This window comes from Poromitra crassiceps, assembly GCF_964638095.1.
Source record: "Poromitra crassiceps genome assembly, chromosome: 23".
Lineage (NCBI taxonomy): Eukaryota > Metazoa > Chordata > Actinopteri > Beryciformes > Melamphaidae > Poromitra > Poromitra crassiceps.
Genome location: NC_139639.1, coordinates 12,513,398 through 12,528,546, shown reverse-complemented (window position 1 = coordinate 12,528,546; position 15,149 = coordinate 12,513,398). Strand labels below are relative to the sequence as shown.

The window sequence follows — 15,149 nt, the reverse complement described above, 5'->3', positions numbered from 1 at the left end:
AATGGTCTCATCTAATAATAATAATAATAACTACAACGGGTTAAATTTGCTAAAGCAAATTGAATTGTGCTTGCTGCGACGCGACGCTCCGCCCCCGTTGCAACACCCCTGCCTTAGACCCCGCCCTCCCATCCAGTATGAATACAGCCCCAATCGGCAATGTGTAGCTAGGATGTGTTTAGGTGGTTGCAAGGGTGTATTAACTGGTTGCTAGGGTGTTTTCGGCTGATCGCTATAGGTAGTTCGTAGATCGTTGCTAGGGTGTACTAAGTAGTTGTGGGCGGGAAATGGGTGGGCCTATGTGAGTACAAGCGGGAGGAGCCAAGTAAACCAAGGCAGTAAGAATTTTGATCGAAGAAGCTACGGTTCCAAACGTATGAACTAATACGTAAAGAGGGCATCCATTGTGCCACCATGAGGTCAAACGGTGTAATTATTTAGGGCCAGAGTAGAAGAGTACTTTATGAACCTATGTACCCAATTTGGGAACAGTCGCTTTTATGGTTTGTGAGATACAGGTACTTAATTTTGCTATAGCGGACAGTCCACACACGGTGTGTGATGTGGTTTGGTGAAGATCGGACAAAATTTGAAGGAGAAATAGTGAAAAAAAAAACGCTTTTGGACAAAATTCAAAATGGAGGAAAATCTAGTTAAACAGAAATGGGCGCGGCCTATATCAGCAGATGCGGAATAACCCAAGGAATATAGGGAAAAAAGAAGTTTGAATGTAGCCCCTACGGTTCAAAAGTTATGGACCAAAAAGTAAGGAGGGCTGTTATAGCTCCACCATCTGGTCCACTAGTGTAATTTTCCAGCACATAATAAAATGTGACTCTGTGAACCTACCTATGAAGTTTGGTAGTGGCAGGTCTTACGGTTTCTGAGCTACAGCTAATTTAATGCCAGCGATTTCGAAACCCCATTCAAGTGAATGGGGGAAAAATTGCACGTTATCGCGAATATCGCGAAAACCGTGCAACGAAACTCTTAGCAATGCAAATGCGCACGATTCCTCAATGAGCCGCACATTTTGATGTCTCACATGTCTATGTAGTGTGAAAACTGTAGGAGAAATGGCGAACACAACTTTTGGGAACGAGAAAATATAAATAAAAAGCAGAAGTATGAGAGATTCCAAGATTGTGCTTGCCTACCAGCAAGCACAATAATAATAATGACTAATTTATTTTATATAGCGCTTTTCAAGGACCCAAAGATGCTGACAGTGTGAGTACAACAGAAAACAAGATAACAACGAGAACAGGCAACAGATATAAAAACAATTAACAGGATAACACAAGGAAGCAAGTAACAGATCAATTTGGGCATGACCACTCAATGGGGAGTTGTGAAAACTGACCACACAGCTGTACTTCACTGTCTGAGCATAGTCTTAAGTGAATCGCATTGACATTCAACAAACTATCACGACATGCAGTCTGAAAACAAGTTGCTAAAAATACATAATGGGTGATAACTGCCTAACGTTCACGGCATATAATAGTTTGCGCATAACGTTAGTAATTAATCAAACAACCCTACAACTCACAGCCAGATGCATCGATTTCCTTGAGTCTCAAGCGCTACAAAAAAAACAGGTCTTTTCTATATTCAGTCCAAAAATGCATCACCCCTACTAGAATTATACAGAATACAGGAAGCTAGACGTTTTTACCTTCAAAATAAAGTCAATGTTGTAGTACTGAGTAACAAAAAAACAAGTAGTTGGATTCATGATCAGTTAAGTCTCTCTCATAAGCGCAGCATTGACTGCACAAAGTAGGCTGTGTGTGTGTGTGTGTGTGTGTGTGTGTGTGTGTGTGTGTAGGCTCTCCTAACTGACCACTTAAAAAAAAACTCAACACTTGTATTCGCTGCCCTCCCCCCCTTCCCAGTGCACACCTAACGTCAGTTTGCCTATTTTAGAGAGAAAGCCCCCACAAAGCTCAGATCACAAGTCAAACCCTAATTGTAGGCCAAACCATTGAAGAAGCAAAAAGCAACATAGCTGATGGTAGCGATTTTGGATTTAGGGCTCTCAAAAATGTTGACCGCTCTCTGCGGTGTCATGGAATTCCTCGAAATTACCTAACTACTAGTGAATGTTAAATGGCCCCACCCTAAATGACCTGGTGAATGATAACTGAATAACACCACACCTAGTTAACAGCCAGCACCCACCCTCACCCACCCCCGTGGCGTGCACCCTCTTCCTTGTTGCCTCGATCCACACCCAAATTACATTACATTACATTTACATTACATTACACTGTAATGTAATGTAATGTAATGTAATGTAATGTAACACCCAAATCCAGACAACATCACAGTTGAGCAATTGCAAATGCATTTAACACACACACACACACACACACACACACACACACAATACCTGTGGTATTGGTGACACGCTCTCATCTGGCTGAAAAGCATCAAAGTCCAGGTCAAGCAGAGATTCTCCTGGTTGCTCGTTGGGCTGTAGACAACAGAGACATGGCTTGGTTTCATCCTGTGACGTTAAGCAATGCTGCTTCATTTTATATGAAGCTGATCTAGAGAGAAGCCTGCACTGGGTTGCACCAGCTATACACGAGTTCAAACGTAGCATAGTTTGAGCGTGAAGTCTCACTAAGTCAGAGTTTATGCATTACCAACCAATGCACCAACCGAAATAGTTCTGTAGGAACTAGACATAATAGGCAGTAATGGGCACACTACTTGGAAAATGTAGTAGGCTAAGGTACCAGTTACTCTAGATTCAATATAGCTTCACTACATTGAAGCTATCCCCAGAGAAATGTAGCAAGCTAAGCTACAAGCAACATGACATCTCAGTGATCAGGAAAAACTTTCCACCAAACAAATAGGCCGCCAAAAAAAAGCCCAGTTCAATTGGTTAATATAAAACAAACTAAAACTCTCACTGCCACTATATTCAAAAACAGAATTCCAAAATAAAACCATAAATGATAGAAACAAAACAAAAAATCAATGGAACCCCCACCTTCCCCCCCCAAAAAATCTATTGGCAACTTCAGCACAGGATCAACTCAACTTAACTCTCCTCTCCTCTCTCCTCCCCTCTCTCCTCTCCTCTCTCCTCTCCTCTCTCCTCCCCTCTCTTCTCGTGTTGTGTTAGTATTGGGTCAGAAAACAGATGTTCTCTCTCCCCAGACTCAAATATTGCAATGAATAGCGTAGCTGCAGCGGGACCCCCACTTGGGGTCGACCCCAATGTTGGGAACCACTGCCCTAACTTAAGAGAGAACGTAGGTTCAGCTGGTGCAACAGGCTACAGTAGTCCACTGACCTGTGAAGGAGAGGGCGCTGCGAAGAATTCCCCTCCAAACAGGTCTATGATCTGCTCCTGGGCCACCTCCTTGGTAGGAGTGACCATGGGTGGGGGGCGCACTGGGGGGCCCTTTTTCATCTGCATGGAGACACAATGGTCCATTAGCAAGTCCACTCTCCAAACCAGACCTATTACACTTTCTCTAACCTTCAAAGTCAAGAATGTGTGACTAGGACTGTTCTATTAGTAGAATTAAATTAAAAGGGGGGGACTGTATATATCAGGGTTGCTTTGTTGTGTATCTCTTAGAGATGCACAATATGGATTTTGTTCAGCCAATACCATTAACCAATAAAGTACCTGCTTTGGGCCAATAGCGATAAGATAACTTCACATATTTGTATTTTAAAAAGAAGTCGATAGGCTGTAGTTGATGCACACCTGAGGGTAAGAAAGGCTAAGCTGCAGTGAGATGCAATATTCCATACTGTAGGTCTGACGACCTAACAACACCTAACTGACGTCACTATTGTGAACACAACAAAAACAAACACTTCTGACTCTTCAAATGTTACTTTAGTTTTTTTCTAGTGAAGTTCATCAAACAAGTTCACTAATACTAATTACAAAAATAATAGTCGATAAATATAAATTTCACATTACCGGCCGATAATGTATCGGCACTGATATATATTGTGCATCCCAGTATGTGTCAGAGGGGACACCAGCCAGCATGATTTCACTTTACATTAAAGGGATAGTTCAGATTTTTGGAACCCTAGCCCTATTTGCTACTTAGTACTTAGCAATGATGCTGTTGATTGGTAGAGTTCTTTCTCAGCACAATCCATGCTGTTCCTAGTAGCTCCTGAAGGCTGGGCAAAAACGCATGCAAGGTCAATGGGGTCACGCTCCTGTATGTACAAGCCGACTGAGGCTCACTAAAATGTCATCCACAGTGCACACAAGTAATCAGTCAGATTTTAGAAAAAGTTGTTGCTAAGCAGCTCACGGTTCTCTGAATAACCATACAGTTTTTGATCATTTCCAATCTGGTTTCCGTCAGAGACATTAACTCATTGGCTGCCAGCCATTTCTGGAAAACGGACGCTCCCAGTGCCAGCCCTTTCAGAGCGTTTTCAGTGATTTCTCAAGACCCACAGAATATTGTGTGATATTACTATGTAAACACCGAACACGCCCAAAGAACGATGAGACTCTCTTGTATCATCAGCAAAAAAAAGTTTATTTACCGTAAATTCCGGACTATAAGCCGCGGCTTTTTCCCCGTTTTTTGGCCCTGCGGCTTATATAACGGTGCGGCTTATCTATGGATTTTTTCAGAGAGAAAAAAAAAAAAATAGAAATAAAATCTCTCTTTTTTAGCACTCTTTCTAACTATAAATCCACTTCTGTTTTAATTTCCTCTCTTGCCCTCTTTTCACCACACCGCGGACACTGTGTGCACTGTAAAAATAAACAAAGGTGGTGTTGTGTTATGTTGTTTTGTTGAAATGTTACGGTAATACGGTAAATGGGAGCTTCCTCAAACAGCCATCTCTTTCCCGACAATCCCCTCTGTGCGTGACCCCTTACATATGGTAATTACGGTAAGCAAACGGCCACTCGGTGACCTCCAAAATCGATGGATTTTACAGGTTACACAGCTTCATCAGCACATTTTATGTGCATTGCTTTGCTGCTTGTTTTATCGATTATTTTATATATAATCTAACATCATGCTTCAAAAGATGGAGAACTGGCTGTGTTACGACGATGGCGGCGAGAAGAAGAAGGAAAGAAGGAAATCGAGCAGCAGCACGTAACCTTGGCATCAGGGTGTTGACACAGAGAGCAGACGGCCGAGGTGTGTCCACCGTTCAGATCCGACTGAAGGCCAAAACAGTCGCCACCGAAATGAAAATTGAACATTTTAGAGGTGGACCATCCTGGTGTTTCAGATTTATGAGACGAAAGGGACTGATTTTTAAGCGTCTCACAATGCCAAAAGAAAAGATCCCCAGCGGGATATGCTTGTTTTGTTGAAATGTTAATAAATGGGAGCTTCCCCAAACAGCCATCTCTTTCCCGACATTCCTCTCTGTGCACGAACCCTTACATATGGTAATTAAACATCAAAACACCCGCGGCTTATAGTCCGGTGCGGCTTATATATGTAAAAAACAGTCAATTTTGGTGCTGCGGCTTATATACCGGTGCGCCTTATAGTCCGGAATTTACGGTATATAATTTTCCGTTCTTTAGTTATCAGCAGTAGAAGATAGGTTGGTTTCACCAAAAACAGATGTTTCAAACTAGAACCTGAGATAATGAGCCTTTTGTGAAATGAAGCATTTCAAGCACATCACTGACTCTGAAGCTAATATTGTCTGATGTAGTGACACCTCAAATATCTGAACAGTAATTTCCTTCAATAAAACAGCAAAAACAAAGGAATTTTGATGGCAAAATAATATTTTTTAGCTGCAACCAGCAGCGCTGGCCCCTGCGTGCGCAGACCCTACACCTTCTTGCTGGTCTTGATTATGACTTGAAAATAACTGGTGTATTATAAAGTTGTCCTGTTACAAAAACATATCTCCCATTAGGATCAGCCATAACGTCAGAGCACACAAAGGGAATCGATTTATGAATCAAAATAGCTACACCTCTAGACTTCCCCTGGAATGTAGAGTGGAAAACTTGCTTAACCCATCTCCTCTGCAGTTTAATATGGCTGGATGAATTTAAATGGGTCTCCTGAAGAAAAGCAATATGGGCCCCTAATTGTTGAAGGTGGTGGAGCACTCTACTGCGTTTAATGGGCTGATTTAAGCCATTACAGTTCCAGCTAACAATTTTAACTCCACAATCTGACTGTTGTGATATTCTAGACATGCATCAAATCAACAAATAAATGAATGTATATAGAGATATGGTGTAGCGTGGAATGAATAGTAACTGCAATAGTATATAGAGTAAGAAAATGTGGGTGACCAGACAATATGTAGAAACACAAAAAACACTTAAAACAACACAAAATCCCCCCCACCCCCCTCCCTCTGCTGAAGCATCTCCCCAAACGAGATGCGCGCAAAACCCCAAAATACCATCCTAACACACTCCATAGTACCACCTAAAGAGTACCACCCCTTGGAGTTTGTGGTATTTAAGAATATATTTAAAGAAAACACAGTATGAGCCTTAACAGGATACATTATTTCAAGTAAGCTTATCAAGTGAGAACACAGTAACATAGGCTACAGTTAACGTAACTTTTTTCTCCTCCTTCAGTTAACATAACGTTATGCAACAAACAGGCGCTGAGTAGCTAATTAGTCTGGCAAGTCGCCAAACATCATTTAGCTTACTGTTCCAGGAGTCACACCTGTTTTAATGTTTGCCTTCACAAAGTCCATTGCAGCAGCTGGATCACGGAAGGTGTGTGACGCACCATCGGGCAGAGTAAGCATGAGAGTCGCTGGGAACCTCAAGCCAAACTTCACCCCAGGACAGGAGTGTAGCTGACGCTTAACCTCCGTGAAAGCAGCACGTTGCTTGGCAACCGAGGAAGTGTAATCAGGGAAAATGAACATCTTCTTACCCCGGTAGAGGAGAGGGGAAGCCCGGGAGACCTCACCGGCCCGACGCATGATCTCGCTCCTCACATGAAAGAAGTGCACTCTTATCACAAAGGGTCGGGGTGGTTCATTTTCCTTGGGTTTCCCCCGAAGGGTGCGATGTGCACGGTCAAGCAGGGGCACCTCATCCAGGCCAAGTGCATCCTTTAGCAGCTGGGCAACAAACTCGGTCGGGCGCGCACCCTCGGATCCCTCCGGCACCCCCACCAACCTGATATTATTCCTCCTCGATCTCCCCTCCAGGTCTTCGCATTTTTCTTTCAGCAGCGTCACCTCGGATTTTAGGGTGGAGACGGTAGAAACAAGTGCAGTCAGCTGGTCGCTGTGGTCAGTGGATGCACGTTCCAGCTCCTTGATGGCCCGGCCGTGAGAGGAAAGCTCCTGTTGTAAAGGCTCGATGGTGCGTCTCAGCTCGTCTCTTACTGAAGATATTTCCGCCCGCAAATCAACGGATAACGTGTCAATCTTGCTGCAAATATCCCCGCTCATCGAGGTCAGCATAGCCTGTAGTTGTGCCAGACTGGGATCGCTTTCAGAGCTGGCCGACAACTTCGGTGGCAAAGCCACACTAACACCCGAGTGCGATGCGTCCATGCGGTCCCCTTCGCCATTTGCCGAGCCTGCCTTCGAATTCAAACGTGTTAAAGGCGTCTTACGCGATGCCATCATTGGTCAAAAGAGACGAAAAGTGCACAAAAACTGTCCAAACACGACGTATGATCGTATACAGGCCGAAATTCTAAGAAAACTGTGATTAATAAATGCAAATTCTCACAAAACTCCAGGAGCAGTGGAGAAACACGTCTTACATGCTCGATGCTCGACAGCGCCCCCCCTCTGTGAGAACTTCTATACAAATAAAATGTACTTACTTATTTACTTACTTACTAGCTTGCACAAACAGGAGCGTGACCCCATTGACCTTTGGCCCCATTTACCTTGCATTCGTTTTTGCCCAACTTTCCAGATAGACTTTGACTATGGCTTAGAAATAGTCAGACTTCAGACATACATCTAAATTCCTCCATTGCACAAAGTCGTTTTTAGTTCTTGACTATCTTAAGCAGGACTACTAAGCGCGAGCGGAGCCGCAGACTTTTCTCTCTCAAAACAATTGAAAACAACTGTCATGTTAAGGCTGAGCAAGGAGATCGATTTTATTCCACAGCTGAAGGCAGCAAGACAAAAGACTACTGGAAATAACAGGAGAGTTTGGGAAATAACGTTACACACAAGGGAAAGTATGGTAAGTGCCACTAAACTGGTATCCAGAGAGACAGTAAACACGATTCTGCCTGACCAATCGGTCGTCTGCAGTGTTTTCACGTCACCATATGGTCCCGGGTCCACAGCCCTCAAACCTCGACAAAGATGGTACTAGAAAAAGTATCACTCAACCCGGGTTGTCTCGGTGTTTTTTTTTTTTTTTTTTTTTTCCCCCCCCCGATTTTTTTATCCCATTTTATCCCCCATTAGTGCTCACTTGATTTCTCAATCCTGGTTGCTACTCCATCCTCTGCCGATCTGGGGAGAGCCGAGACTGGCTCCATGCTTCCTCCGAGACATGGGCAGTCAGCCAGCCGCTTCTTTTCACCTGACAGAGGAAGCTTCACCGGTAGGACATAGCACGTGGGAGGTTCACGCTATTCCAACCAGTTCCCCTCCCTCTGAACAGGCGCCCTTAATGACCAGAGGAGGAACCACATTAGCAACCAGGATATTGCATGTTTTTGTGAAGGGGGTTCCTATATGAAGGAAACCCCCGGGAGGCACGGGGAGAACATGCAAACTCCACACAGAAAGGCCCTTTTGCCGACCCCACCCGGGTGGTGGGCACTCGAGGACATGCGGACGGGCACGCATTCCTTCAGCGTTCACCTCGTCCCAGGTGGGAATCGAACCCACGACCTTCGAGCTGTGTGTTTGACCGGTGGAAAGCAACAAAAAAGCAAGTCAAGCGAGTCATCAAGAAATGTGACTATGACAACAACACGGTGAACTGCTCTTTTTCATTGGCCGACAATGGCTTGCTATGTTTTGTTCTTTATTTTTTATCTTTATAATGCTACCAGGTGCTCCAATGTTTATTTCATGTTTCCCCTCCCAGTACTTCAGCATCATCAGGTCTATATAGGGTAAGGTGTCTAATGTTTTTTTGCCTTAAAATAAGTTTTCTTTATTTTTGTTAAATGGCCTAACTTGCATCGGACTAATCTATGAGCAAAATTTAGACTGGGCTAACACTATAGAGTCTAGAGACCTAAAGTCTATAGTCTAAAATGTCTTTGTGAAACCAGCCCGAGAGCTACTATGAGGAACAGCATGGATTGTGATGAGAAAGAACTCCACCAATCAACATAATCAACTATCCCTTTAAAGTCCATGGAAACCTAAAATTAATGCATTTTGAGTTCATCACACCACAGGAGCCTACAGTATGTTAACTCATTCACCACCAAAGACGTCTTTGACGTGTTATCAGGAATAGCCCTCCCCGCCAATGACGTGTTTGACGTGTTTTTGTTTTTATTAGTGCAGCGCGTAGTTCAAAGACTTCCCCAGCCTGTGACATGGTATCAGGTCCCTGCCCTCAAAGACAAGCCGACAACACGTGAACAAACACATACCGCAGCTGTTGTTTTGAAATGAGCAGGAGGAAAAACAGAAAACAGAGAAACGCGCTTCCTTGTGCAGAGAGGAGAAACGCCATTGAAACGCCCCTCGGCGCGCTGCACGAGCTGGTCGGCTTGCTGCAGGGCAGCGGACATCGATCAGTTGTTCGCGGTAGTCAAACCCGTGACCAACATGATCGATCCTGGTCCCTGGACCCCGTTCCTGTGTGCCACCCCGAAAGAGACGAGACGGAGTCACAACTTTGTGAGCAGGAGGAGAACAGCAGCCTCGCCACAGAAATTGCTTTCACACAGAGCCAAGCAGCACGGCCACTTTCCTGTCGAGGGCGAGGAAGACTGGACTCCAATGCGACAGGACCCGGATGATCTCGCGGTAAGGAGTGTGTGTGTGTGTGTGTGTGTGTGTGTGTGTGTGAGAGAGACTACACTGATCTCTGCATTCTATGATCATATACTGAGACACTGTACACTACACTGTCTCTGTACTAAATGTGATTATATAGTTTACTGAGGATATGTTGCTTTTATTTCAGATGAGGAGCCGATTGTGAGCCCACATCTCAGAATGAGGTCAGGACGGTCATTTAGGTCTGCTAAATGACGAAATGTAATGTAATGTAAAGAGACACACATGGGCCCCGCGCACACACACACATTCACACTCACTCACACTGAGTAAACTGTATTGTTGAATGTAAAAAAAGCACTTCATGTATATATATATATATATATATATATATATATATATATATATATATATATATATATATTTTTTTTTTTGTCATTTGTGTCATAACGAATAATATTTACATGTCTGATGTCAATACAGTTCAAAATAAAAGAATTGAGAGCGAGTTCTGCCTGAGATTGTGTGCTTTACAAAAATGCCATTTTCTGCAATTTCTCTTCTCAGAGAGACCTTTTTGGTGAAAACAGGGTGTATATAAATGGCTATAAGTAGAGTACAGAACATGCTAAAAGCTCACTTTTTTTTCCTTGGTGAACCCAGAGACGTACATCTTCATTTTGAGGTATTGCAAATCACTTTGGTGCTAATAGATAATTTACTGTGGGTCTTGAAAGATGACCAACAATTATGAAAATCTTTGGCCTGTGCTAAATATTGGCAGTCCTAAACTGGCCATGAATGAGTTAATAAGACACCAGCCAAATTTGCACGATGATGAACATCGCAAAGTATATAAATTAATATTTACATTGAACCTGTGTGTGTGTGTGTGTGTGTGTGTGTGTGTGTGTGTGTATGTGTATGTGTATGTGTGTGTGTGTGTGTGTGTGTATTTGAAAGCGCAGAGGGCTCGCTCTGACTCCGTTTTCCTCCGAGACCTATAAATGTCGTAAATAATTGAAAATAGCCCACCAACAGATACAAAAACATGGGCATATGTGTATTAATGTACAGACTTTTGACACACGCATTTAAAGAAACGTGATGTGTGTCTGCCTGGAGGTGAGGTCTCCCCCAAGTCATTTCCTCAAATGCTGGCCACATTCAGACAGAGATGAGACGCAGTGCATATTGAGCGGGCTGCGCGGGTACGATGGTTTTGTAAGAATGGACAAGCTTTCCCCATGTGACGGCAGATGGCGTCGCCATGGCGATATCAATCTTGGTGGTGGTCCAACGCATGATTTTCCAACGCTGCTTCTCCTCCTGATTTGCCACCCCTTTTCCAGCGTGTCAGTGAGATTCAACTAGTGAGAACTAACCCTATTCATGTATCCAACACAATATAGCCCCTTCTAAACATGCAGTGAAATCCGGATTATAACCAGCTGCTAGCCGGTCGGCCTGTATGTTTAGAAACAATTAGCCGCCTTATGCGCACTCCTGTGAGTGCGGATCATGACCATCTGAGACCCTAGTATAGGATCCGCATTATTGGAAAAACAGCTGTTGTTTAACACCGGCAGCTCATGATCCGGATCATGTATGTCTGAGTGGGTGGGTGGTTAAATGGCACTTTACAAACATTATTTTCATGAATGGACGTAGCGTTAGTTATGTGGCTGGATTATTTGGAAGAGAGCCAAATTAGATGAGTAAACAAGTAAAAGTTGAATCGTTTCTTTCTCCCCCATCTGACAGTTTAAAAATGCAACAAGGAGATAATAGCCTACTACGTTTAGCCTACTGCATAGGCTAAAGTACCCGCTAACGTTCACGTAGCCTATTAATTAATTAATCGTTCGGGCAATCGCTTATATCAACAAATTAAACAAACTTTTGTGGTCTAGTCTCATCATGGAGCGAACAGGCAGCTGAAGCACATGGCTAATTAATATGGACGTTAACATCCATATTGATTAGCCATGTGCTTTAGCTGCGCTCCCCCTGTACTTTGCTAACTTAGCATCGATGCTAGCGGGACTTACCCAGCTATCGTCATTGCCTGCTTACTGCTGCTTGCTGGTAATGTTAATCCCATGTCAGAAAAAGTCTCCAGATTTGTCGCTAACGTTAGTCTCTTCTGAGAAAGATTGTCTCCAGGAGGGTCTGAAAAGTTGTCTCGAGTTGGATGCAGCCAAGTATTGTGAGATAGCCAGTGTTGTGACGTGAGCGTCCAAGCTAACACAGCACCGGAGAGGAGCTGACTGACTGGACCGTGAGGACAGCTGAGGATTTTCTTTTGCTCACTTTTTTGGCACATTGCCACCCCACGTTATCGCTTGAATGAGTCGGAATGGATCCTCCGTTAAAACGGCATGTTTTTGAATGGAGTTTGGTTACAGATTCGCTAAAGCTGTTATCACATTTCTTTTTATCGATACACGCTACCGTGAAGAAGGAGAGAGAGGGAAGAAGAGAAAATATGTGACTGAAACAGCAGAGCAGATTGTGGGATAAACCAACGTGCTGTTGCTATCCAGAGATGTGCACAGACAGTTTAGGGGCCAGGTGCATTAAGTGAAAAAAGGGCACCCCCCCCCCATAATTATTTATAAAAAATAAAGTATACAAGTCAGGCCCGGATAAACACAGAGTAACCAGTGCCACACTTGAAGTGCTCCCCTGCTACCAATTTACATGTAAAAATAAATGGATAAATAAAAATCTCTTTATTTTCACACAATTTGAAATCACACAATCTCGATCAGTGAAATACTGTAATTTATAGATTCATTATGCTATAACTTATTTGTACTGATACTTATGCTTATGCTTATATTAACCCAGTGGCACTCATATTCTGGCCTAAATCTCGCCTAGGGCACCAATATGACTAGAGCCGGCCCTGGTTTGAAGGGGTCCTGGGGGATGCCCTTCTGGAGGATACAAATTGCAAAATTCTCCCATCACAACATGGTTTTATGGCTAAAAGATCAACTGTCACTGCTCTCATTCAGATCCTGCAATACTGGCATGAAGCACTCAATAACAACCCTAAAATGGACGTTCATGCTGTTTTTGTTTTCCCACACTTTTGACACAATAAAACATTGCCAATTGCTTCATGCACTGGCTGACATGTGGGTCAGATGCCCCCTTTGACTCATTCTTAGGAGCTACCTGAGTAACAGAGCAAAGGATGCAGTGGGTTTCATGTGTGTCTGTTCCCTGTGCAATTCCAGACGGTGTCCCCCAGGGGGGCTACTATCCACAGTGCTCTTTGTCATCTGCATTAACAGCCTGGATTTATATCTGCCTCCTTCTGTTATCCTTGTAAAATATGCAGATGACCTCACAATGACAGAGCTTCTGATGGGGTCTCTACCTGGCCTGTCTCAGAAGGCTTTGGATTCTGTGGCTGAATGGGGTCAGGAGTTTTCACTGGCAATGATTGGAGCTAAGACCATGGACATGGTAATCAGTGCCAGGAGAGAGGGCAACATCCCCTGTCCACCACCCCCAACAATCTCTGGACAAAACATCAGCAGAGTCTCCACCTTTAAACTACTTGAAGTTCAGATATCATCCGACTTGTCATGGGACGCCCACATTAAATACATGCTCTCCCAGGCACGGCAAAGGATCCATTACCTCAGTGTTGCCAAAAGAGCTGGTCTTCCATATGATGTTTTAAAACAAATCTACCATTCATTCGCCCAATCCTTGACTCTGCCAACGCAGTCTGGGGTGGGCCAATCTGGGAACCCAGAGTCTATTTTTATTTGAAAAATAGACTCTGGGAGAGCCCTACTGTTTTTCCCGGCTTCCTGTACAGTGCGCCTCTCCTGCCACCGTCACTTCCTTTGCCGCGTCCGTGCTCCACTGTTTACAGTCTAAATAGCAACTTGTGCTGCGACTTTCCAGTCATTTTCCACTGTTGTTTTAAGACGAGTTGACGTCTTCTATGCAGTGTGTTTATGCGTTAACGTTATTAGTGAATAGCCATAATTGACGCGGAAAAGGAAAGCGGAAGTGACAGAAAAGCCATCGTCACGTCGTTTTCCGCGTCTGTTTTCGGCTATTCGCTAATGATTATTTCAAAAAATAAACTATTTTTGGGAGATGCAATCGGACGAGATGAGGTCCCTCTCCCTGGAGCGTGTCACATATTTAGTTGTGAGTGTCACAAGTGTGACGGCCCAAGGCCTCTGTTAGGGCTTGTGTGTGTGAGCTGTGTACCGTGGATACCGTCTATTATGTCTTGTCTGCCTTGCAGTGCTCATGGGGCCCTATCTTCAGACAGGCGCTATCCCCTATTAGCGCTTGCGCACCTGTTTGCGTGTGCCTTAAGGCAGGGAAGATAGCAGTCCCCCTTGCGCCAGTGTCCAGGTGTTATGGCGAGTTTTGCACCCCAGCGCCGGCAGCATCCCCACCTCACGGGAGCATATTGTAATGATTTATAGAGAAATGTTTAAAAGTGATATAATTGTCTGGTAGACGTGACCTCCCTGATTTCTAAGTTAAAACAGCCCCGAAATATGTTGGGGATGCAATTCTCGGCTGGCATGAGGAAACGTTAGAGCCGTGCCAAAATCATCTGCGCCCCCAAATGCCTGTGCAAACGGGATTTGGGCAGTCTTAACTACCAGAATTATTCACGGGTGTGGCCAGCCAATCCTGGGCATTACGTCAATCAAAACCAATCAGATTCCCGTCTTGCAATGACTGTTTGCGCGAGGCATGCAATATGCTGTAATTCTCTCCATGCATAATAGAGTGTACTCACTCGTGCGAGGACAGAGAGAGCTTATTGACAGATCGTCTGTGGTGCCAACGACTTTCCAGGTTATGAAGGTAAATAGCCCATGTCCATTGGCCAACAAGTTTTCTCAATTCATTTCCCTCTGCGATGTGATAAAAGTTTCTCAGTGAGTTATAGTTGATTGCCTCACTGAATTATCTGCTAATACCCAATTTTAGCAGTATAATTTGATGTATTGGTGTGGCAAGGCTGTGCGTAATGACATATCCAAAAGGAATTATTTTTGGCAGTGCGCTGCGCTGCACGGAGATTACGGTGCGCTCCTAGCGCAGCGAGGTATTTGCGCGTAAAAGGTCCTTTTCAAAGCTCTTAGCGCAAAGTAATTGCGCGCTGCTGACGATAGGATAATGCCATCCATCCCCACATTTTAGTGCTGAAACGCCTGCTTTGACATGTGGCAGCCTAT

General features: G+C 44.0%; 1 protein-coding gene across 1 annotated transcript in view; it reads right to left on the bottom strand.

Annotated features, from left to right (window-relative positions):
• amph (amphiphysin) overlaps positions 1 to 15,149 on the bottom strand; it is a gene marked incomplete at both ends in the record, with an annotated part of 132,211 nt that overhangs the window by 38,876 nt on the left and 78,186 nt on the right. Inside the window, 2 exons of the mRNA XM_083658963.1 lie at positions 2,396 to 2,479; positions 3,314 to 3,433. Of these exons, the coding sequence (XP_083515089.1) occupies positions 2,396 to 2,479; positions 3,314 to 3,433 (204 nt within the window). The remainder of the gene's footprint in view (positions 1 to 2,395; positions 2,480 to 3,313; positions 3,434 to 15,149) is intronic.